At 38.2% G+C, this 23,011-nt stretch overlaps 1 protein-coding gene across 1 annotated transcript in view; it reads left to right on the top strand.

Moving 5' to 3' along the window:
* The window catches only part of LOC135712737 (heterogeneous nuclear ribonucleoprotein L-like), a 649,787-nt gene that overhangs the window by 396,915 nt on the left and 229,861 nt on the right, over positions 1-23,011 (top strand). The window contains exon 4 of the mRNA XM_065235779.1: positions 22,896-22,992. Coding sequence (XP_065091851.1) covers positions 22,896-22,992 — 97 coding nt within the window. The remainder of the gene's footprint in view (positions 1-22,895; positions 22,993-23,011) is intronic.

Genomic DNA, 23,011 nt, shown 5'->3' with positions numbered 1-23,011 from the left:
ATGTGCAGACTTCTTCAGTGTCTTGTACTTGTCGAGTATTAGTACAAGACACTGAAGAAGTCTGCACATTGTAGACTGAATACGCGTATCTGACAAGGATAAGCAAATAAGGTAGTGGAATTAAATGGAAATTACTAATCCTTCTCTCTCTCATTACAAGAACCATTGGTTAAATTGTTGAACATTTAGCTAGTCCGCTTTTTAGTTTATTTAATTTACAGAAAATGATTCAAAATGTCTCAACAGTTAGTTATTTTATGTATACTTAAAAAAAAAAAAAAAAAAAAAAAAAAAAAAAAAAAAAAAAAAAAAAATCATAATTTAGAATATATTTCATTTCTCCATTACATATATTTACTATATATATAAATAAATACTGGATTGGGAGGGAGCATCAGGGTATCATTTGACCTGGAACTGGACGATTGGAGTGGTATGACAACCGGAGTCTAGGAGGGAATAAACACTATCATTTTCTTTATCCTACCGATTCGATTGTGATGGTGTGAATTCTACTCCAACAGTTTCATGGAGATTGACGCGCCCTTCTTAACAAACCATCCTGTAGGAAGCTTAATAAGTATTGCGAATTGCGTTATTCGATTTGTTGGATCGTATCGTTGGAAGGAGATTCTTAAATTCCCGTGGATTTCGCGTAAGTGCCTCTGCTTACGGGTCCACCCCACCGTTTTTGGCCCTTCATACAGCGATATTGTGAATTCAGATCGGTAGCTCAAATTGATCTTGCTATTAAGTGGAGCTGCATACAAGACAAGATCTTCGAAGGGATGGTGGCTACCTTACATACATACTTAAAAAAATCATAATTTAGAAACCCAAGTGTCTTGAAATGTTTGAAATTTGTTTTTTCGTATTCATCGTAGAATAAGAACTTTTGGTAAAATTTTTGAACATTTTATTATGACGCTTTTTAGTATATTTTTATAACAGAAAATGATTCAAATTGTCTCGAAAATTGTGAGTTTAAATTCATGAGAAAAGGTATTAACAAAAAGTTCTAAATTTGACCAAAAATTCTCGTTATGTCAATGTTTGAGGCTCCATAAATTTGAACAGTTTTAAAATTTGCGTTTCTCAGTTAAAAATAAATAAAATTAAATTAAATAACGAGTAAAAAAAATAAAACATCGGACAAAAACATGTTGTTTTTATTTTTTTTAAATTTTGATTTGAAAATTTGTAAAACTTTCATTTTTTTCAGTTTTTACCAGAAAATAAAATGTTTTCTTCATCTTTATCTGAGACGACATTTTGATCAGGTGTGCCGTTCCTGTGCTACATTTTTTGTATCAAAGATGCCTTTTTGAAATTTTACCAGATTCAAACTGGCCGCATTATAGTTAACATGTGAATCATTGCCCATAACAAACAATTACGCAGATCGGAGATGGTTGAGTTCTTCCGATTCGTTAATACAATGAAACCACTGGAAGCGGCTCCCGTTCTGATGGAGGAGGCTTTTTGGATAACGGAAGATAAAGTGTTTATTGTTTTGTATCTTTTGACTATAGTTTTTAGATGTATTGTATAGTGACCAAGAATCCTCGGCTCTGTTAAGTTAATTCGATTGAGCATTTTCAAATAAATTAATAAATAACTCGAAATGTCCTTGCCCAATTTATGATATTTTATTAAAATTTTTATGAAACAAGATGTTATTTTGGTCAGGAGTGCCGTTACCGTGCTACATTTTTTTTGTTTCAAAGATGCCATTTTGAAATTTTACAAGATCCAAAATGGCTGAATTATAGTTAACATGTGAATCGTTGTCCATAACAAACAATTATGCAAATCGGGGAAGGTCAAGTTTTTCTGATTCGTCATTTGGCGTGGCAATTAAAAAAAAAATCCAGTCCGAGTAACTTCGCCTGGAAGCTCGTCAAAATTTATTTATGTTTGGATAAACTGGAAACTATTAGGACTTATGACCTTCGGAATAATGACGTTTCGGCTTAATGGCATTCGGCCTGATGGCCTTTGGCCTAATGACCGGATACCGAGCAGCGAAACGGAAGCAGTTGTAATGCTCGGTAAAGGTTCGGCAAACTACAGAGCGATCGAACCATGTGAGATCTTACGCATGCTTTTGAGAGAGATTCTGCGATCTTCAGACTTATCCAGGTGACTTCAGAGGTATTCAGTAAATTCTGAACGAGTTTAGGGTACTTAAGGCTATGCTCATGGTAATAATTATTTTATGACAAAAGGTCGAAGGACAAAAGGCTAAAGTCTAATTGAACTTAGAGGGACAGAATATCGAATGGACAAATGGACGAATGGTCAAAAGGTCAGAATAGATAAAATGTCAAGGTGAACAAAAGTTCAAAATCCAACATCAAAATTGACAAATTATTGTTAAGAAATTTTTTGCTCAGATTTTAAAAGATCTTAAAAATTACTCCCAAAGAACTGCTCATGAAATTAACTTATTTCTATGTATAGTAGGAGTTGAGCCAAATACTCGCAGCTTACCCGAGGTTAGAGAAGGTGGGGTTTCGTTGTCTCATCAGATCGTATTCACCAGTATGAACGGTAGTGCGGTTCTTGATTAGTCGAGTGCAGTTATTTGTCTCTTAAATTGCCGTGACATGCGCAGTAGCTATATGTTATTTTAATTTTCCAAAGAACTGCTCATGATTTAAAGAAGAAAAAATATTTGAGAGTTAGCCACCCATTTTATCCTACAAAAATTTGACCAGTATATCCATTTCGACCTTTTGTCCATTCGGCCTTTTGTAAATTTCGACCTTTTGTCCACTTCGTTCTTTTATCCATTAGACCTTTTGTCTCTTCGAACTTTTGTCCTTCGACCTTTTGTAGTTAGACCTTTTGTCGTTCGACCTTTTGTCTTTCGACCTTTTGTCGTTCGACCTTTTGTCGTTCGACCTTTTTTTCTTAAGACTTTTTGTCCTAAAACTGGTTATAACATGTCATAAGGCTACCTTGATGAAATTTTTCTTGTCAATAATTGCTATAACATATTATTATTTTGTAGTTTAGACATAAGGCATAAGGGATGGTCAGGAAACTTCTGATAAATTTAAACTTCAGAGAGTTTCAGAAATGCTCTTAAAACTTAAGAAAAGTTACGGAAATTTTAAGAACATTTGAGAAATTCCATCAAAGATTCTATAACTTCAGCTCAAATATTTTCAACAAATATTAACTGGAAAAGCTAATGGATTCGATTATGGCAAGTGGATCGAAAAATGTGTCCATAGGTCCAGCGGTGTAGTCCTAAGGAAGAATCTGGAGATCATTATGCTGGATAGGTTCAGGGGACTATAAGGCGGATCTGGAAGATTTCCTTAAAGAAGAATTTGTAACGCTTCAATGACGAGCCTTTGAGACTTTGAGAACGAGCCTAACGACTATGGGACAAGTAAAGTGCACTTCTGTTAGGTCTTGTGAACTCCGAGAGATGTATGGAAAACTTCAACATCGACTACATTGGCCATCGAGAACAGATCCGGAATACTCCGGACGACTCCGAGCTCAAGTTCAGTGCATTTCGACTGAAAAACTGCTCTTGAAAAGTTTCTGTAGTCAATTATGATCACTTTTCATCCGAATTTTTTTTAGGGCTGGTTTAAAGTTAAGCTACAGGGGTGTGCTTTTAAGAGTGGAATCTTGTATCTTTGGAGGTCATTGCGGGCCTTGCACTCAGATAGAAAGGATGTAACGAATAGCTGTTGCTATTGTACCAAATAAAGGTACACCGGTAATGCAGTTCGGCGAATAGCGAAATTACCAACCGCCAAATTCTTTGTGGCTTTGCTTTTGCAGCCAACCACTACTACCCATAATTGCACTGGAAATTCCGTTGCACGGACGAACAACCAATTTATCCATTTACCAACTCAAAATGGATTGCATTGCGCTGTCGAAAGAAATGCAGAAACATTCTGTGGTATTATCAGGTTTTATGGGATTAGGTGTAATTTCGAATCATTAAATGAAAATGTTGAGTTTCAGGGAAACATTTGGTTGTTCACCTGTTCTGCGTTTACCGGAAACATCGTTTCCAAACGAATATACTTCTCTCAGCGCCCACTCTGATTCATTTGCCGGACATAAATTAATGCCACTTAACGTTTTATTGGCTGTCATTTACATCCAATTTATAACTTAATTCTCGTACCTGTAAAAAAAGTGTCACTTGTCGCTTTCTCTTACGTAACAATTAGGCGAACCTTGAATTTCTCCAACACTCACACACCGCCATAAATTAACGTAGGTGACAATAATGACACCCATTGAGCACCACCCGGCCGCTTCGCACTACTGGGTGTTACATTTTCCCACACAACAAGCAGCACGCGGCCACAGCTTCCCTGATCCTGATGATGTATAATTTTTAATTTAATATTTATTCTTCTTCATCCTCTTGCAGTTACATGTGCTGTTGCTGCTGCTGCTGCTGATCATATACATTCGCACTCGCACTCCGATTTATGACACCGGGCACAATTTATTCACTTGCGAGAGCCGTCGTTGGTGGCGTTTCCGTAAAAATAGCTCACCAATACGAGAGTGAATCCGGAGAGAAAACCCCGGAAAAACAACCGAAGTGGTTCCGGTCGGGCCATAAAAAATGGATTTACTGCTAGCGTTAAATTATCAATTAAGCATTAATTGCATGTAAAAGTTGCGCTGTCTGTTTCTTTGCTGCTTTTTCGGGGGTGTTTGTTTATTTAATGACCGCCTTTGGAGTGGGTGAAATTGATCGATGCAACGATTTTATGGTGAATCGGAGACTTGATTGCTTTTTATTAGCAGCTCATTTGCTAGTTTCTGATCCAGTGACTGCAATTTTCGGCTGACATTTATATTAAGGTTTTTGTTGTTAATGATCGAGGTGAAACTTTTAAACCTACGCCCGAAGCATTCTTGCGAAACGTGTTCAAACCTTCGTAATGGAAGGTCATTATTTAGAGTTGACAAAAGGTCGTAGAGTGTGTCTCCCACTTTTCTTGAGCAACGGCTATCTGATTAGGATTCTGATCAGCTAGATGTTAGAAGGCTCGCTGGAAGGGCATAAATTTAAACACTTAGGAAAGAGGAAAATGAGATCCAATTATCATTATTTTTTAGATCGTCACTGTCCGACGTTCTGCGAAATTGTTACGTGAATATTGGACTAGAAAAATTATCATTCTAATCAGTGTCCGCTGATTGTGACTTTCCTTTTAGCAATATAAGCATTTGGAAGCATTACGGATCTAAATCAGCTCCGAATGGAGAGACACGGCCAGAGAAATTGAGGAAAAGGCTAAATTGTTCTACAGATGTCTCAAACGTACTTTGAAATTTCAGTTTGTTTGACTAAAATTTCGGTTCAAAGGATGTGCATGAGTACGTTAGTTTTAATTTAGTTTAGTTTTATTTTAGAGACGTGGCTCGTATCTTATCAGTGTGAGTACGTCAGAATAAGAACACTGATCTAATAAACTTTGGATACAGGTCCGTGAACCTAACGTATTGATCTGTGGATCTTATATTATCTTATCTTATCGCTAAAACTATTTCATGGAAGCTGGGAAGTGTTGCTTTTTTTTTCCTTTGGTTTGCTTTTTCCGTCGATCTTGTTTTCCGTGCTGAGCACGAATGCTACCGACGTGCCAGGAAGGCAGCTCCCACACCTGGACCCTACCTATCGACCCATCAACTCATGAACCGGGGACCAACGGCTTTACTTCCCATCCGAAGGAAGGCGTGATCAGAGATGTTATGCCTCAGAACATCCCGGTGGCGCCGACTGGGATTGAACCCAGGCCTGCTGGGGTGAGAGGTAATCACGCTTACCACTACACCACCGGCGCCGTTTGGAAGTGTTGCTTGGAAGACAACAAATGGGTACAGAGGTGAATCTGGGAAGCTTCATAGACGGTTTTAGCGAACCTCTGGAGCAGATCAAAATTACGTGTATTCCAGTTATGGAGAATATTTATACGCTGAACCCGGTAACGAGTTCGGTGAAGTTTGATTTTGTGGAATGTTCCGTGAACTTACAAAACAGATTCACAAAAGAACCACTTACTTTGTGGTGGGGTATAAACATCCAGTTCAATATCTTGATATACTTCAGGGATATGGGGGTTTAAAATAAGTTTTGCGAAAACTTTCTGGAAAGGAAAGGATCAAGGTTCAATTTACTTTGATGCATTTTCGAAAAAATCAAAAGCAGTTTTTTTCGACGCATTATTTCAGATTGCTTTAAGCTCGCGTCATTTTGTGTAGAATAGCAAAAGGAATCGAATAGTGCGAGCATTTTGCAATCTGAACTAATGCGTCGAAAAAACTGCTCTTGAATTTTTCGAAAAAGCATCAAAGTAAATTGAACCTTGAAGTTCCCTGATTTTTTACTAGAAGTTCACCAGAAAAAAAAAACCTATGGACCTGGTGCTACTGTATTCTGTGCTTGCAATCGTGGTCCACTGAGCTTACAGTGTCAGGCGTATGACCTTATTTATGGGTCTTCCTTAGTACCAAAGGCGCTGCTATAAAGCAAAACCATGCTGTAGTCGGCATGTTCAATTCCCGGTTTGGTCAAGGAATTTTTTGGGTTGGAAAATTTAAAGGCATCTATAGAGCATCACCCAAGTAACATTGCAAGCTTTATAGAGGTTTTATAGCATTCTACAAATCTAAATCGTGGTCTACAGAACCCTCATAAAACCAAAATTGTTACTTGGGCATCGTGCTTACCACCACAAAATACGAATACAAAAATGGAAAAGGTTTTCAATAAACGATTACTGGAGGGTAGTGTTTTCATTTCCCGGCCATTTTTGGCTTCCCGGGAAACGGGAAGCAGATGATTGATCAAAGTCCAGAAAGGTGATAATTAATTTTTACTTCCACCGAAAATTTTTCCGAGCTGCTCTCGATGTTTCTTCCGACTTATCCTGGATTTTTTTATGACTACTCTCGCGAGTTTCTATTAACCGAATTCTCCCAGAATTCTCTTCCAACTTTCCTAGAAATTATCTTCAGATTTCTTCGGAAAATTCTTCTAGAAGGCCTTCTGGCTTCCACAGTAGTTTCTATGAACCTCCTCCAACTTCTTTACAAGCTCCTCAAAACTGTCATTGGTTTATTAACCGTTTTTAATTTTCCCAGATGTTTTTTTTCCAGCTTCCTAGATAAGTCTTCTTGGCTTCGCATGAAAATGTTTTCTGATTCCCCCAGAAGCTTTTCCTAGATTCCCCCGGAAATTAGTTCTGGCTTCCCTAAAAAAACTCGTCTAGTTTCTCCTGGAGCATTCGTCCGATTTACCTTAGATTCGAATGGCCATTGTGGGATGTATGAATCTTTCATCAAATTAAGATTCGCTTGGATGTCATATCAGAGTTCTTTTGTAACTCTTTTTGGAACGTCTTCCTTTTCACCCTCGGTATTATTTTCAGAATTCCTTCTAAATTTTTACAAAAATTTTCTCGACTTTTTCATTAAATTCCCATTATAATTTGTATCACAATGTCTTTAAAATTTTCCTAAAGTTCCGTTACAAATATTTTTAAATTCTGTTCAATTCGAGCATAGATGTGCGCTTATTGGACTGCAAACACTAACAAATCGCCGAGTCTTTCTCCAGAGGATGTTCATATTTGACATGATTAGTAATCATATGACTGCAGTTGTTTGCTCGGGAACATCAATTTCCACACTCCAGCTCGCCGTCTCCGCAACTATCACTTTCTGTGGACTCCTGGACATCATACTGCTTACGGTTATAACAATCCTCTCGATAGATGTTGTAGACTGTTTAATGATGTGTGTGATGTTTTTGATTTTAATATAAGTAGACCAGTTTTTAAGAATAGAATTTAGTCACTTTAAACAGTCTGTATGGCTAAAATGTCAAAGATGGTTGTTAAATAAATAAATTCCCCTCAAAACTTCCATACACTATCCTCAGATATTGTGAGTTCTAATTTCCATGGAAAACTGTCAAATAATCTCTTCTTGACGCTGTCGAAAATATTCAATTCTCTTTAAGATTCTTTCGGAATCGAATTAACTTCAGATACAGATTCCGTTCGAATTCTTATCAAACTTATTTTGAAATTAATGTCAATTCCTAAGAAATATTTGTCAGCATTGCGCAGAATGTTGGGGAGTTATGATAGTTTTTGTAATCATCCTCTGAAATCTCTTTGAGTTCTTCTCAAAGCTTTGAAATTTTGCTGGAAATTTCCTCACAATCCCTTCGAAATGTCCTCAGAATTGCCATGTAGGTAATTCTACTTATAACTTCCTTTAAATTGCCCAAGTATTTTCCAGAAGCTTTTCTAACAAAGCCCTTCAATTTATTTTCAGAATTACTTTCTAGTCTCATCGGAATTCCTTAAGAACACTCTCCAGAATTCCGTAAGAGTTCTCTTTGGAATAACCTTTGGGTTATGCCAATTCTCATCGAAATTCCATTATATTTTTTTCCTGTGAATTCATCCAAGTTCAAGACAGATCCCAAGTTTTTTTTTCAAGCTCAAGAAAAGGCGTAGCAGTCTCCGGATAGTTTTCATGATTCATGGGGGAAACTTCTTAAGTCTCAGGGAGGCCTTCGAAATCTTTCGAAATATCCAAGTTCAAAATATTAACTTAATTTTAGAGCTAATAAAATCTATTACAGTTTTATAGAAACAAAATTGTTAACAGCAAAGTTACTTAATAAAAAATCTTTGAATTGCTCCTTTAGCTTGTCTCCCTTGGCTGTTCTCGCCATCCTCTTACTACGGTGCTGAGTGTGGCCCGCATTTTACTTAGATACTTTCAATATGACCCACCATATGCCTTCAGCTGAGCACCACTGCCTTAGAAGATCTTCAGGCGTCCTCTGAAAGATTCTTCAAACTTTCTCCGCAGAAGTTTCTTATTACTCCTCTTGGTATTTGCTTATAATTTTCACCCAAAAATCCTTCTGAATTTGTTTCCCGGGAAATAGGAACACACGGGAAACGTGAAATTTTTGGTTAAAAAAACAATGCTTGAGTAAGGGTAGTCTTAAAGTTCCACGTGGGAGGTAAAAGCCATGCAGAAAAACGAGGACTTGCTTTTTAAATGTCTAGAACAGTCTTGTAAGCGGCCACTGTAGTTAACGCATTTTCTGTGCTAATCGACTGCCTTTGCTTTCGACATTTGTAAAACAAGCTATCAAATTACAGTACCACACTAAAATGTCATATGACAGGCTCTGTCATATGACACTGTCGCCGAAGACCGTCGCGAATGTATGTATTTTAGTTTTTCTCATAATAAGAGCTACTGATGTTGTGCTTGTGTGAGTTCTGAAAATAGCATGCAACGATGTCCTAGTAATAACATTTCTGATCAAAAATGGTTTAATATTCACCAAATTGAGGAATTAGAACGAAATCACACATGTCATATGATAGTTATTTGATCATTTTATTTTTGCTCGAATATGAGAGTTCGAATACAAACAGACTATCGCGCACGACAACGAAGCGAGTGTATTAAAAAACGTCAATGTAAAATGAAGGACTGGATTTTCTCATGAAGTCTCTGTTGCACATTGGACTTCCCTATGGAGATCGTTGAATATCTGATGGAAGGATATCTATTGTCACATAGTTTACTAAAATTGGCCGTAAAGTGCTCCAAAACCCTCTCAATATGGCAGTATTGAGACAATATACATTTTTCGAAAGTAATACATTTAAAAAAAATCTCAACCTCAAATATATAGGGGAAATAGATGTAATGTCGGCCTATGCCCCTCATTTGGGCCCATACATAAATACAGCAATCGACTAAATTTTCAATAGCGAACTTTCTGGGAGCTTTATGAACTTCAAAGCGGTTCTATTAGCTTTTGGAAAAATGCAGGAACTTTAAATAAGTGCCTAGAATTTTAGAGAACTTCACCGGTAAGAGAACTTCAGAAATATACAGAATTTGAGGAAAAGTGTGGAAACTTTAAAAAAGCTCTAGGTACCTCAGAAAAGCTAGAACTAGAGATCTTTGTTCAGACTTTTGGAGCAGTTTAAAGGTCTATTAGCGTAAGTTTAGAGAAATTCAGGAAGATCCATGATACGCAAACAATCATCAGATAATTGATGAAGTTATCAATTAGTGTCGATAATTTCAGGGCAGTTTCATGATCTTCAGAAAAATCTTGAGAACTACAGTGAAAGCCATAGAACTATAATCCATAGAACTAAGCCATAGAAAATTGCAGGAGCTTAAAGAAGTACCAGAAGTGCAGAGATCTTCAGAAACATTCCAAGAACTTTATATAAGTCTATGGAACTTAAGGGAAGATCCGAGAACTTATGGAACATTATTAAAAAAGAAGTTTAGTAAGTTCCAAAAATAGGGGGAATTTCAAGAGGAGTTCAGTTCCATTAGTTTCAGAAAATTTAGCGGGACATTTTAAGAAGTTCAGGACTTCAGAGATGTTAAGAAAATTATTGAGATCTTCAAATAAGTTCAGAAGTTCACGGAAGCTTAAACATTTTTAGGATACTCCAATTAAATTCAGGGCAGTAAAACAAGCTTCATGAGAACTGCAAAAATTGTAGAGAAGTTTTGAGAACTTCAGGATAGAGCAGAGAACCTCAGAGCAGTTCCGTTAACATTAAAAAAATGCATAAATTTTAAAGAAGTTGCGAGAACCTCAGCGAATTGTTAAAGCTTAAGAGAAGATCTATAATCGTTAGGAAAATTAAGCAAACTTTGGGAAGTCCGAAAAAGTGCAGGGATGTTTAAAAATATGATGACAAGTATTGTGAGTATCAGGCTAGTTTTAAAACTACAAAAGAGCTTTAAAGAAGTTTTGTAAACTCCAGAAAATTTTGAAAGATTTCAGTACAAGACTATTATTCCACATTCATCGAAGATTTCTCGTGAAAATTCACGATTTTCTTTTAATTTTCCTGAGGAGAACAGTAATAAACCCTTTGGCAAGATTATCTGAATTTTCATTGAATTCATTTCAGATTTCCTTTTGAATCTCACTCGTTCCCTTGAAATTCTACTTGCATTGAAAGTCTTCTAAACATTCATTAGCATTTCTCCTCACAAATTACTTAGATTTCTCCTCATAATTTGTGCGGCAATTCCAGGGAGAATAATTTTCCGAATTCCTTTGAAGATCTCCTGGGGTTATTCTAAGATTTTATTGTAATCCTACTTTTAACATCCCCTCAACCCCTTAAGTATTCTCCAAAATGTCCAAGGACTTATGCTCCGGATCCGTTTCCTCCAACAAACTACCTACATCTGACCGGCAATGGCTGGCAAAAGCGCAAAGCAAACACTGCGAAGTTAAGTATCCTCAGAAATTCTTGTGAAATTTCATTAAAATTTACATCGAGTTCAATACAGACTTTCATGAAATTGTACTCAAAACTATCTCAGGCTTTATATGAAATCTTTTTAGGCACTTTTTTTTTACAACTATAAGTCACTATTTGGTCACTTATTTCTTCAACATGGTCACTAAAATAACTATTTTTGATAGTATTGACCGCTACCAGCCCTGAAATAGTATTCGAACGACGCATGCTAAGAACCATCTTTGACGGGTTACATAAAAACGTGTTGATGATTATTCCTAACAAATTCTGTGAAAGAGGTTTCTGGTAATAGTTCCAAGAGGATTTCAAGGGAATTTCTATGGAATTTCGGGATGCATTCCAAACGAACTACGAGGGGAATATATTAAAAATAATGGCGCTGGTCACGTGGAAGTGGGGAAGGAATATCAGAGTGGCCTTTTTGTTGCTTAATCTCTGCGTCCCCACAAAGGTCACAGAGATGCTGTTAGTAGGTAGGGTTTGTTGGATCACAGTTTTGATTGATTGTCACACAAGTAAGATTTGCTCTTTTCAAGGCGTGATAACGAAATTATGTGACCCTATCAACTCAGTAATGGAAATGGGGTCTCAGTAAGCAAAAACGGTCGCCACTAGGCCACCGTGCCCTTAACATCACAACAAACCGCTACGATCGCGGATCGTTCATGCATAAAGTTATTCAAATGGAATGGTGTCCCAGGAAGGACTCGAATATAGTTATTTAAACAGTATAATGGTACATCGCGAGTTTAGAAAATTTCCCGAAGTGAGTTGCAATCATTGATATATTTAGAACTAGGCCTCTAGGACTCAAATTGCCATATATGGGCCTATGAAAAAACGTCTGTGGGCTCGCAGGCTCCCGTCCTCATTCATCAATTCTCATGACGCAATTCATCCTTGAGGTGTATTGATCCAAGTGTTTGCACACAGAAAATGCTATTTTATTAAACTGGGACTAAAAATAACTTTTTATTAATGGAAAAATTTGCATGAGAAACAATTCAGTTTTGAACTTATTATTCCGTTGTAACTTGCTTTCAGTAGGAGCTCCTTGCGAGGGAAGCAAAACCGAAAAGAACTGTTTCTGGTTTCCAACAAATCAACGAATGCATCCAGTGTAAATAAGCTAATTTTGTGCTTCGTGGAAGAGCTGGACGTCCTCGCTGTGTCGGTTGAATTTCTACAATTCAATTTTCCTTGTTGCAAACGAAGTGCTTTCTTGATGAAAGAGTATTTTCTTGTTTTCGTTGATTGAAGCTTTCTTTGCGAACCATGAAACTTCCTCTTCTAGATCTTAATCGTGAAATTTGCGAAACAATTTCAAGGGGCATTACGGCAGTAATATTCGTGCTGGCGTTGTTTTCCATAAATCGAGGGCTATTGAACTCCTCCGTCCCTATGGTTCATTTGGATCGTAATTAAATTTACAACATTCCAGACAGAGCTCAATGGCGCTTACTGCAGCGCAAAAACACGACTCACTCAACTTGCTATGCATAATCTTACTCTCCGGAGGAAACTTCTTCTCACCGTTGTCTGCCAGAAAAGGTGGTTGAGACCGCTCATAAATCTCCTGACTCGGTGTACCTTTGCAACCCCGCACTGCTACTGGCTGCCAAAATGAATTAATTTTCAAGTGGTAGCAATTTCGATACGTACACCCCCTCCTCCTCTCTGGAAGTTTTTATCCTCTGTGTAGTCGACGACCGAATTTTTATTATTCTCAAGTCATTAGGTTTCGACTTTTTACGTCTGGACTTTTATGACTCCTCCATATGTGCGCGTGCACTCTTCGCATCGGTTCGTTTTTGTGGCCGTCGTCCTCCAAAAGAGCTTGAGTCAGTGGGTCGTTAAAAAAGAGCTGACAGTACCAGAACAGCTGGACCACAAAACAGAAACGATGATGCTTCCCGTTTGCTTTCGCTTTCTTTAGTTTCCCTGATGCTTAAGAAACATAAACAGAGCTGAAGACGTGTAGTGTTTTATTTTCGCCCCACGAATTGAGTGCCAATGTGGTACTAATCGGATTGTTTTGGGTAGGATTTAGAATGGTCCTGTCGTAAAGTGACCGTCCAAGGAGCCAGTCAAAATCGGGCCTGGTTCAAAAGACAGCGAATTAATTCGACGGTGACAGATTTGTAAATAAATTTCTGCCCGTTCGTGAAGGTATGCTGCATTGGAGCTTGGGAATGAGTTGCGCATGGGAAGAAGAACCTTTACGAAGTGCGAAATGACGTTTATTTGACTCGTAAATCTCAGTGTTTATTTTGCTTGTACTTGGTAATGGTAAATAAGAGATGCTCTCCGTCGGCAGTAACTGTGAGTTACGATGTTGAAATAACTAAATTATTATAAGCACGATCCGTCACCGATCCAAATATTTTGTATAAATCTTACTCGAGATTATAAAAAACGGAACTGAATCGCCATACATCCAGTTCTCTTCAAAAAGCTTATGGGAAAACATAAATTTCGTCGTTATCCAAAACTAAATTAATATTATCAAAACAAGAAACCATCAAATCAATTCACATCCCACCGGCTTCACAGCAATTCTAACTTCAATAACAATGCAAAGCCTTGATCCTCCCTTACATCCTTCCAAACCGCAATTATGTGATAATCACCTCCGCTAACTTGACAGCTGCTGCCTCAAGCAAAGAAGCCTCCACCGTCAAACGAAACATATTAAAGTCCCTACCTCCTGAATGTATGCTATTCTCGGTTTACAGGCGACCCTGTTTCTCAAAACAGCACCGTTATCGATAATCGCCCAAGACATGTTAATTGAGATTCACATCCCTTAGTCTCCACGGAGTCTCTTGCTGCCGCTCCGGAGGCGATTTGGGCCATCTCAAGTACTTATTCTTGTGACGTTGAGCCCAAGAAGGCTACAACAAAACTACTTCATCCACGCGCGAGGATTCTCTAAATTGCGTCACTTTATGCGGTGGGATTACTTCCTTCACCAGCTCCCCATCCCTCTTAAATTATGTGGTGTGAGTGAGGGAATTTCATTAAATTCTGCACAGCTTTGGCAGCGGCATATTTGCGTGTTCGACGGTACACGTAAACCAACCAAAGGACGAACTTCTCGGAAGGAGGTTATGTCCTGTTGGTAATAGTTGTTGTTTTCAGAGCGTTGTTCCGCTTTGAAACGCACTAGCACGCCCAGCGAATCCGAGCGCGTGCACGTGGATCCATTTTCGCACCCCGAGTGGATATTATTGTTGCTTCGTTAGGCCGTCTCCTAGATAGTCTTCTCGGTTGCCGCAAATTATCTTTTGCGAGAAAATTAAATCGAGCGTTAGGTTTTTCATTACCGTTGCGGGTGGAGGATAGAAAGGGCGGGGCAAGGATATCTACCTAATAAACACCAACTAGAAAGGCACAAAGTGAGGCAAACAGACAAGTTCACGCTTATCAAATTTGGAGTTGGAGCATATTCCTGGTAGACTCTAAGTGTAGAACGAGAAGCTGCCTGTGGAACAATAAAGTGAGAAAACAGTCGGGTCAGAAAGTGAAAGCTAATTTCATCTAGCTAGTGCGCAATTTTGGAGGTACTTCCGGTGCAGCAGGGGCCAGAGAGGTAGGCTCCGGGGGGAGGGAAAGGTTTAAACTCTCAGGATTAGCTTGTGTTTTCATTTTGCGGTTGATGGATGTTGTGTAGGACGCGGAAAATGAGGCAAATCCTCTTGCGGTGGATATCTAGCAAAACTTTTTTACGGTTCACGGTGCTTGGGCGAAGGGGAGTTGGAGAGCCAATTTCAAAATTTTGCATTCGTAGCTTTAATCAAGTATTTTTTATTCAGAAATTAAGCAACTGAATCGTTTAAATATGATAACCAGAGTGACGGTCCTATGTTCGGAATGTTCCGGAGATCCTTTTTAGGCAATATTTTTGATGAATTTCGCAATAATGGCCATAAAGAACCATCGTATTCGAAAATGAGTAGAGTAAACGGTCATTGTGAAAGAAAACAAAATTAGTTCTGCATCTCCACGGTTGTCACTGGAAGGATTTTTTTTAGTAGGGTAAATAAGATCTGGATTTACCATGGTAAGTGATGTGATTGTTTAATTGCATCAAGACACTACAAGAAGCTCGGAATATAATCCATGATCTTCTGATCAGTAAGCAGAAAATGTTGCCACTAGGCCACCGAGCCCCTTATATCATACAAACAATCGAGTCCCCAGTCGAGTTTGCTACTTTTCGGCGGCGGCCTCAACTTCCTTTTGTACCGTGAATAGTACTTCTTTGACGCATCAATTCCAGTAGATTTTTTTTACTAGCGTTTGTTGGCTTTTCTTAAAACCTTGCGGGAAAATTATCCAGGAAAATAAAAGCTTTTCCGATTGTATTTTTATTTTTGTAACGCGGGTACATCCCCTCTTCGTGATGCGTTTCGGTTTTAGATTCACCATCGAACCCTACTTCAAACTAGGGTGACAGATTTTTCTTCAGTAATCCAAGGAACACATCTTAGTTCTTGTAACGCTATAACGCCTTGTTGATAGTGACAAGACTCGGGTCACTTTCCACCGAGGATGATCTTAATACAAGTAAAAAAAAGTGAGCTAAGGGAGGCCCCCAAAATAATGCCAAATTTAAAACGCAACATCAATCCAAAATCCGCCAAATGAGTGAATATGATCTGAAAACTAAAAAAAATATCGCATGAGAGGTATCAAAACGACAAAGTAGTTAAAAGCAAATAGCAAATCACATCAAAACGATGAAATACTTTCGAAAAATCCTGATTACGGGCTAACTTCCTACGCCTTAAAAACGCTACAAAAAATTGCCTGATATAACAAAAATTATTTCAAATCGCTGAAATCACTTTTAAAAATTCTCAAAATAATCTTGAATACGCTGACATAACCATACAAATGTTAAAACACCACAAATGGCCTCACGTTCGCTAAAACTGGCTTAACGCTTCAAGGGGGAGGGGGCCAAAGTTGATGCTTCTTAACACGTCAACAATCGTTAAACGTTTGTTTACGTTTGATGATGCACTAACTTTGAACCCCCTCAGCCTTGGTTGGTCACCCTAAAATGCTATATCATTTACATAAGTATATTTTTTTTTTTCTCTTGATTTTTTACCGACGCCAGGGAGGCAGCTCTCACACCTGGACACTACCTATCGACCCATCAACTCATGAACTGGTGACCAACGGTTTTGCTTCCCTTCCAAAGGAAGGCGTGACCATAGAAGTTTTGCCTCAGAACATCCCGGCGGCGCCGACTGGGATTGAACCCAGGCCTGCAGGGTTATCACCCTTTCCACAACGCCACCGGCGCCGCTGTATATTCGCTAAGGGTATAGTTCTTATGATTTAATGTGTACGGTTTTATGTGTCAAGATGTCCCATGGATCAGTTCCAGTGTTGTTATGGGTTAAGTCCAAAGGCTTTAGATGTTAGTCAAGAGGAACTATTGACAAGCTTCTCAGAGTGTTCGTGGGTCAACTTCCAACGGCTTATGGGTCATCTTTAACCCTCCTTCTGTGCCACTTACGTTGTCTGTACCTTGGGGTCAATTTGACCCTAAATTCGAATTGTCATATCTCAGCGAAGGTTAAACGGATTTCTGAAATTTCAAATGTTGTGTAAAGTAAATAATTATCAAACTTATTTTGGAGGAACGGATCCCTCGGAGGGAGGGGTCATTGTAAAAATATACCCATGAAGTGACATATTTTGATGTTAGAGACGTTTTCATCACGAGATTCCAAGCATATAGGATGTTCCTTCCTTCTGCAAAGATGTTCAGGAATATTACGTTTTCATAACTAGTTGTGCCTTCTTCAATACACATTTTATAACGCTATCTACAGATCCTCCTTATATGGATGGTTCTCGTCTTGAACAAAGTTGTTCAGATGGACAAGACCTATCCTGAGGTCAGTGTTGGAAAAATATCAAAAAATCAAATCTCTCCAACGCCCAAGATCACGCTTGATTTTCGTAGACAAAAATCAACAAGCAAACAACTGTGGTTGATTTTGCAAGCTGTTATATCGCAGCTCAGAATATCAAGCTAACAAAATTCACCAACTGTAAATCTCACCAAACGGTGGTGAGATTGAGTTTAATGGTTTTTGCTTTCCTCCCGAATGCAACCGAAACTTCCATAACGGCTTGCAGCAGTCCCTTCGCGTCTGCCATCGGTGAAGATTTAAAAAAAAAGAGATAGTAAACTATGCTTTCTCTTTCTAAGAAAACGATGTGTAATGGAATCTTTTTTGTAACGAGTCAACTCTCAGCTTGATTTTTGCACGTTGTGAATAGTTTCGCAATATCAAAAGAGCTTGTAAAATCAATATCAAGCATGATATTTTGTTCCAATATTACGCGTGATATTGCGAGTGCATGAGAGTGGAAAAATATCAATTGATTTCTGATTTTGCCAACACTGCCTGAGGTAAAGAGTTTACTCACTCACTAAGCAGCGCTAGTGTGAAATTCATTTTGAATTGTTTGTCCTAACTTAACATCTTGATTAGGTAGAAGGTTCCCGACTTCGGCAAAGTTGTGCAGATGAACAAGATCTATTATATGGTAAAGAGTTCAGTTCAGAATTCTCTCATAAGGCTGCGCTAGTGTGACATTAATTTTGAATTGTTTGTCCTAACCTAACATATGTACTAATTAGAAGATTATCGTCTTCGGTAAAGTTATTCAGATAGAAAAGGTAATGAGTTTAGTTCAGAATTCACACATCAGGTGGCGCTTGTGTGACATTAATTTTTCTTGACTAGATAGAAGCTTCCCGTTTTTGGCAAAGTTTTTCAGCTGAACAAGACCAATTTTATGGCAAAGAGTTTAGCTCCGAATGAACTCATCAGGCAATAGTGTGACATTCAATTTGCATTGTTTGTTCTAACTTAACATATGGACTAGAAAGAAGGTTTCTGACTTTGGTAAAGTTGTTCAGATGAACAAGACTTATATTGTAATGAAGAGTTTAGTTCAGAATTTACTAACCAGACAGCGCTAGTGTGACATTCATTTTGAATTGTTTATCCTTGATAAAAGGTTTACGTATTCGGCAAGTTTGTTCAGAAGAACAAGACATCCTTCTACTTTGGGTTTTTATTACGTTACTGCTTGGAATTTATGCCGACTCTCAACTGGTCTAGATGTACACTCCCGATCATAAGTTTAAGGACACCCCCAAAAAAACATGACAAATTTGTTATGTTCATATCTCTGTCATGTTACGTCCAATATTCGTGTTGAATGGAACTTTCCTCGTAGGCAAATTGTTCAATATAATTTTCAAATTTTGTGTGCTAAAAGTTCACTTAAAGTTACAATATTCTTTTCAAATTTACTCTGAAGAATCGTGGCTAATTTTCTCAGAATTGGGTTGGCCAAATTTTGAAATAAAAGTAGTAGTAGAACACTTATGCTATACCATTCATACCATTCAAATAACCTTTGGAGATTGAAAATTGAACGTAAAATGAGAGATCATTGAACAAAACATGTTTGCATGTTTTTTTGTGGGTGTCCTTAAACTTATGATCGGTAGTGTGCATCCACAGTTGTTTATTGATAACTTTTTAAGCCTGTCCCATATTTACATTAGTATATTTTGTGTCAAGTACAATCATACTCTATGCCCAGGGAAGTCGAAAAATTTTGCAACCAGACCGGTATTTGAACCAAGCCGCTTCTAGCATGATCTTGCTTTATAGCTGTGCCTTAACCGACTGCTAAGAGCTAAGAGAGTCTCTCATGAACAGGACGTATTTTATGGTAAAGACTTCAGTTCAGAATTCACTAATCAGGCGGCGCTAGTTTGAAATTCATTCTTAATTGTTTTGCTGTTTCCTGGCGAATTACCGCATTTATTTGAAGTCTATAGTGAGAAAGAAGTCAATTAAAGCAAAAAAATATAAACAAAGTGACGCTCTAGCGATCTTTGAGGAGTGAATTCTAAACTATATACCATATTTTAAATATTTTAGATGATCTTAAAAACTTGGCCGAAAACAGAAACCATCTTTCTAGGCAAGTTGTCAAGTGAAACCAAAACACTCGAAACCTACGTGACGCAACAGTGCGAACTGATGAGTAAATTCTGAGCTAAATTCTTTACCATAGAATTGGTCTAATCTATCTGAACAACTTTGCCGAAGACGGGAGCCTTCTATCTAGTAAAGATGTTAAGCTAGGGTAAACAATTCAAAATGAATGTCACGCAAGCACGCAAGATGGAAACCTTCTATCTAGTCCCTCTGGGGGCAAACAATTAAAAATGAATGTCACACTAGCGCTGCCTAGGGAGTGAATTCTGAGCAAAACTGCTAACCTTATAATAGGTCTTGTCCATCCGAATAACTTTACCCAAGACGGTAACCTTTCATCTAGTTCACGGGTTCAGTTAGGGTAAACAATTCAAAATGAATGTCACTGTGCCAATCCCCTCCCCCTAAACTGTCGACGTGGTATATGGACAGCCCCTCTCTAGGAGTATACTCCTTCTTTATTTCGTGAGCTGTTCTATGACTGATAAAAGCTATTGAATATTTCAACTCGAAATTTAAGGTAACGGGTGTCTTTAGGGATAAGGGGTTATTCGAGCTGTATTACGCATTGATGGAAAATGGAAAACGTTTAGGCGCCGTGCGCTTTTTCGTTTTGCTATAGTACGACATCCAGTTTTGTTATGAAGATTCGAAGGACGAGTCTGACCGATTCGTCATTTAGCGTGACGCTCTGAGCTGCTCATTTGACATACAGGCCATTTTCAATTGATACTCTAGACTATACACGTGGTCATTCATGGTTTGCAACATCAGAGAATAAACAAGTCTTAATGTTAACTCTATACGTTTTACGGGTTAAGTTTTTCTTTTTTTGATGCTTTCAGGTCAACACCAGATATCTCTTGGTTTAACTCCAGAGTGCTAATAAGTTGAATCCAAAGACTTTGAGGACTGTAAGGCATCTTCAGAGGTCTCATGGGTTAACTTATTGATCAATTCCGGGAATCTGATGGATTAACTTCAAATATCTTGAAGGTTTTCATTTAAGATCGTATGAGTAAATTCTAGAGGTCTTATATTTTTCTTTGATCATTTTAGGATGCCTAAAGGGTCAGTTCATAAACTTCGTTGACCGATTTTTAGACCCCCTCATGCGTAGAAAATAGCTCATATATATTTTTTTATAAATTTGTTTGGATCTTAGACATTTTCTAACAGCCACCTTTGTAAACCCTAACTCCATAGGATAGAAAGCGGCCTTCTAAGACATGTTCAGTAGACTCGTGACATAAGACCTCTGGATCTGTGGAATAAATTCCGAAGACTTAAAGGAAACATTCAGCGATCTTAAGCCATGGAGTAACCCACAAGGCCTCCGAAGTCAAGTATCTTCCTGAGTATGCTCATAAGATTTCCATATTATTAAAGTCTATAAGATCTTACTGAGAGAAGAAAATAAGTGACACCGGCTTCAACCAGAGGTTGTACAGAGTAAACACTTAGCACAAGACAACAGAAAACACACAACACCCAGTTTGCGATTAGTTCCAGTGGGAATCGATTCCTCACTTTGGCACTTTGTCACTAGTGTTTCCATTTCCATGTCATTTATGACTATCGACATCGAATTCTGGCCCGAAGCTCTTCTTGTTCACGGTTATGAAACTCGGTTTTGAGATTGGATACAAGAAAAGGTTCGGACCAGGGTTCCGATGCATCGTCAAATAGCAGTATCATCGCTTGTTTTTCTCACTAAGAAGACCTTTCAGAAGCATTCAATGAGAAGGTGTATATTTGAAGAGATCCCAGAATTTTTCAAATGATGCATTTGGAGAGGTCCTAGAACCCTTAGAATGATACGGAACATCACCATTGAATGAGGATTCATTTTGATTGATGAGATGGCGCGTCTTTGGAAATGGCCTAGAACGCTTCAAATATTGCGAAACATCGCAATTGAATTAGGCTTCTTGTGAGAAGAGCTAGTATGTATGACTTAACTGTATCGAAAACGAATACCTCATTACTTTGCCATAGTAATGAGGTACGACGACATGCACTAAACAAAGGACACCCAAGTAACATTGCAAGTTTTATCGAAGTTTTTAAGCATTCTACAAGTCTAAATCAGAGTAGCAGCCGTGGGTGGTCAATCATGCTCATCATGCTAATGCGATTTCTACAAGTCATGGTCTATAGAACCCGCATAAAACCCAAATTGCTACTTGGCCACGGACGTATCACGTATGACCCGAACAGAGGGAGAAACAAAAATCCGGGTTTTGGGAAATATGCGATGGCTCTTCCTGGAAATTTACGGGAATCAAGAAATATTTTCATCCGGTTGCCAGATACATTTTTGACCTAGTTATTTTTTTATCGGTTTTAGAGTGACTTTCAGTAAATTGCTGGTTCGTCACTGAAAAATGGGGACCTAGTGATTCATTTGATAGTTACTAATAAGAATTAGACCATCTCCCGGAAGTTTCTTCCAATGTGACCTGCAAGATTATTCCATCCTTCGCCGGAAATTTCTTCCAGCTTATCAGATTTTTTCCCCCAATATTTTCCTGAAGTTTCTTCAAACCTTCACGGAAGTATCTTCCGATTACTCCCAGTTTCTACCGGTTTCCCGGAAGTTTTCCGGCTTCTCCGGAAAGGATCATATGATTTCTCCCGGAAGTATCCTCCAACCTAACTCGGAAGCTTTTTTCACTTCCACTTCCAGCGCCAAGCGCCATATTTTATTCAGACTATTTGGAACTATTTCCGGAGGCGAACCAGCCTCAGGCTGAAAGCCTCCATAATAAAGAAAATTTAACTTAACTCTTTGGAACTACATGTCGTGAAACAAGAAACGCACCTTTTAAAATGAATTGCGCATAACAATGATCAATGTCATCACTTACTCACACATACATTCTGCCTCGACCAAATCAAATCAAATAATCAAATATCCAGAGATATCTCATAAGTGCCCATGTTGCAATCGAAAACAAGTGCTTCTTCCTGTAAATTTACCATAAATAATTATAAAGACACCAATTTTGTCGATGACACTCACTTTCCGTGTACGCTTCTCAAATAAATCAATTTAAGTTTAATATCCAGTTAAAAATTAAGTTCAAACCCTGACTCTTGTTTTGGGGGAGTGTGGCTTTTGATTAAAACTGAAATCCAGGTATTTTGACAAAGTAAAAAACACTGATGAAGATAATCACATTGGAAATGACTGAAAATGTCTACAGGCGCAGACCTAAGTGATTGATTGACATTTGTTCTTTAACATTTGTAATTTAATAATATTGGTAGGTACTGAGTTTCAACAGGGGGTTGTAAATGCGATGTATATTTATTGAATCTTTTTTATTGTGATAGTGATATTTGAACTCAGCAGTTTTCCTCTCTTGATCGCACGTAGGGATTCGTACCAAATTCCTTTTATTTCTTTGCAGCATTCCTTTATTTATGTAACAAAAAACAAATATCGAAAATCAGTTTTCCTTAACTCCAAACATTCTTCGTTCGCCGTGCGCACGTTTGACAGCATTGAATCCGCCACCAGAGCCCGCGATGCATTGAACGGCTGTGACATCTACTCCGGTTGCTGCACACTGAAGATCGACTATGCCAAGGTAATTTCGCACATTTCGC

This window comes from Ochlerotatus camptorhynchus, unplaced genomic scaffold (assembly GCF_037179485.1).
Source record: "Ochlerotatus camptorhynchus isolate MF236.1 unplaced genomic scaffold, CSIRO-AGI_Acam_v1.1 ptg000503l, whole genome shotgun sequence".
NCBI classification, from domain to species: domain Eukaryota; kingdom Metazoa; phylum Arthropoda; class Insecta; order Diptera; family Culicidae; genus Ochlerotatus; species Ochlerotatus camptorhynchus.
This window is presented reverse-complemented; position numbering and strand designations above follow the sequence as displayed.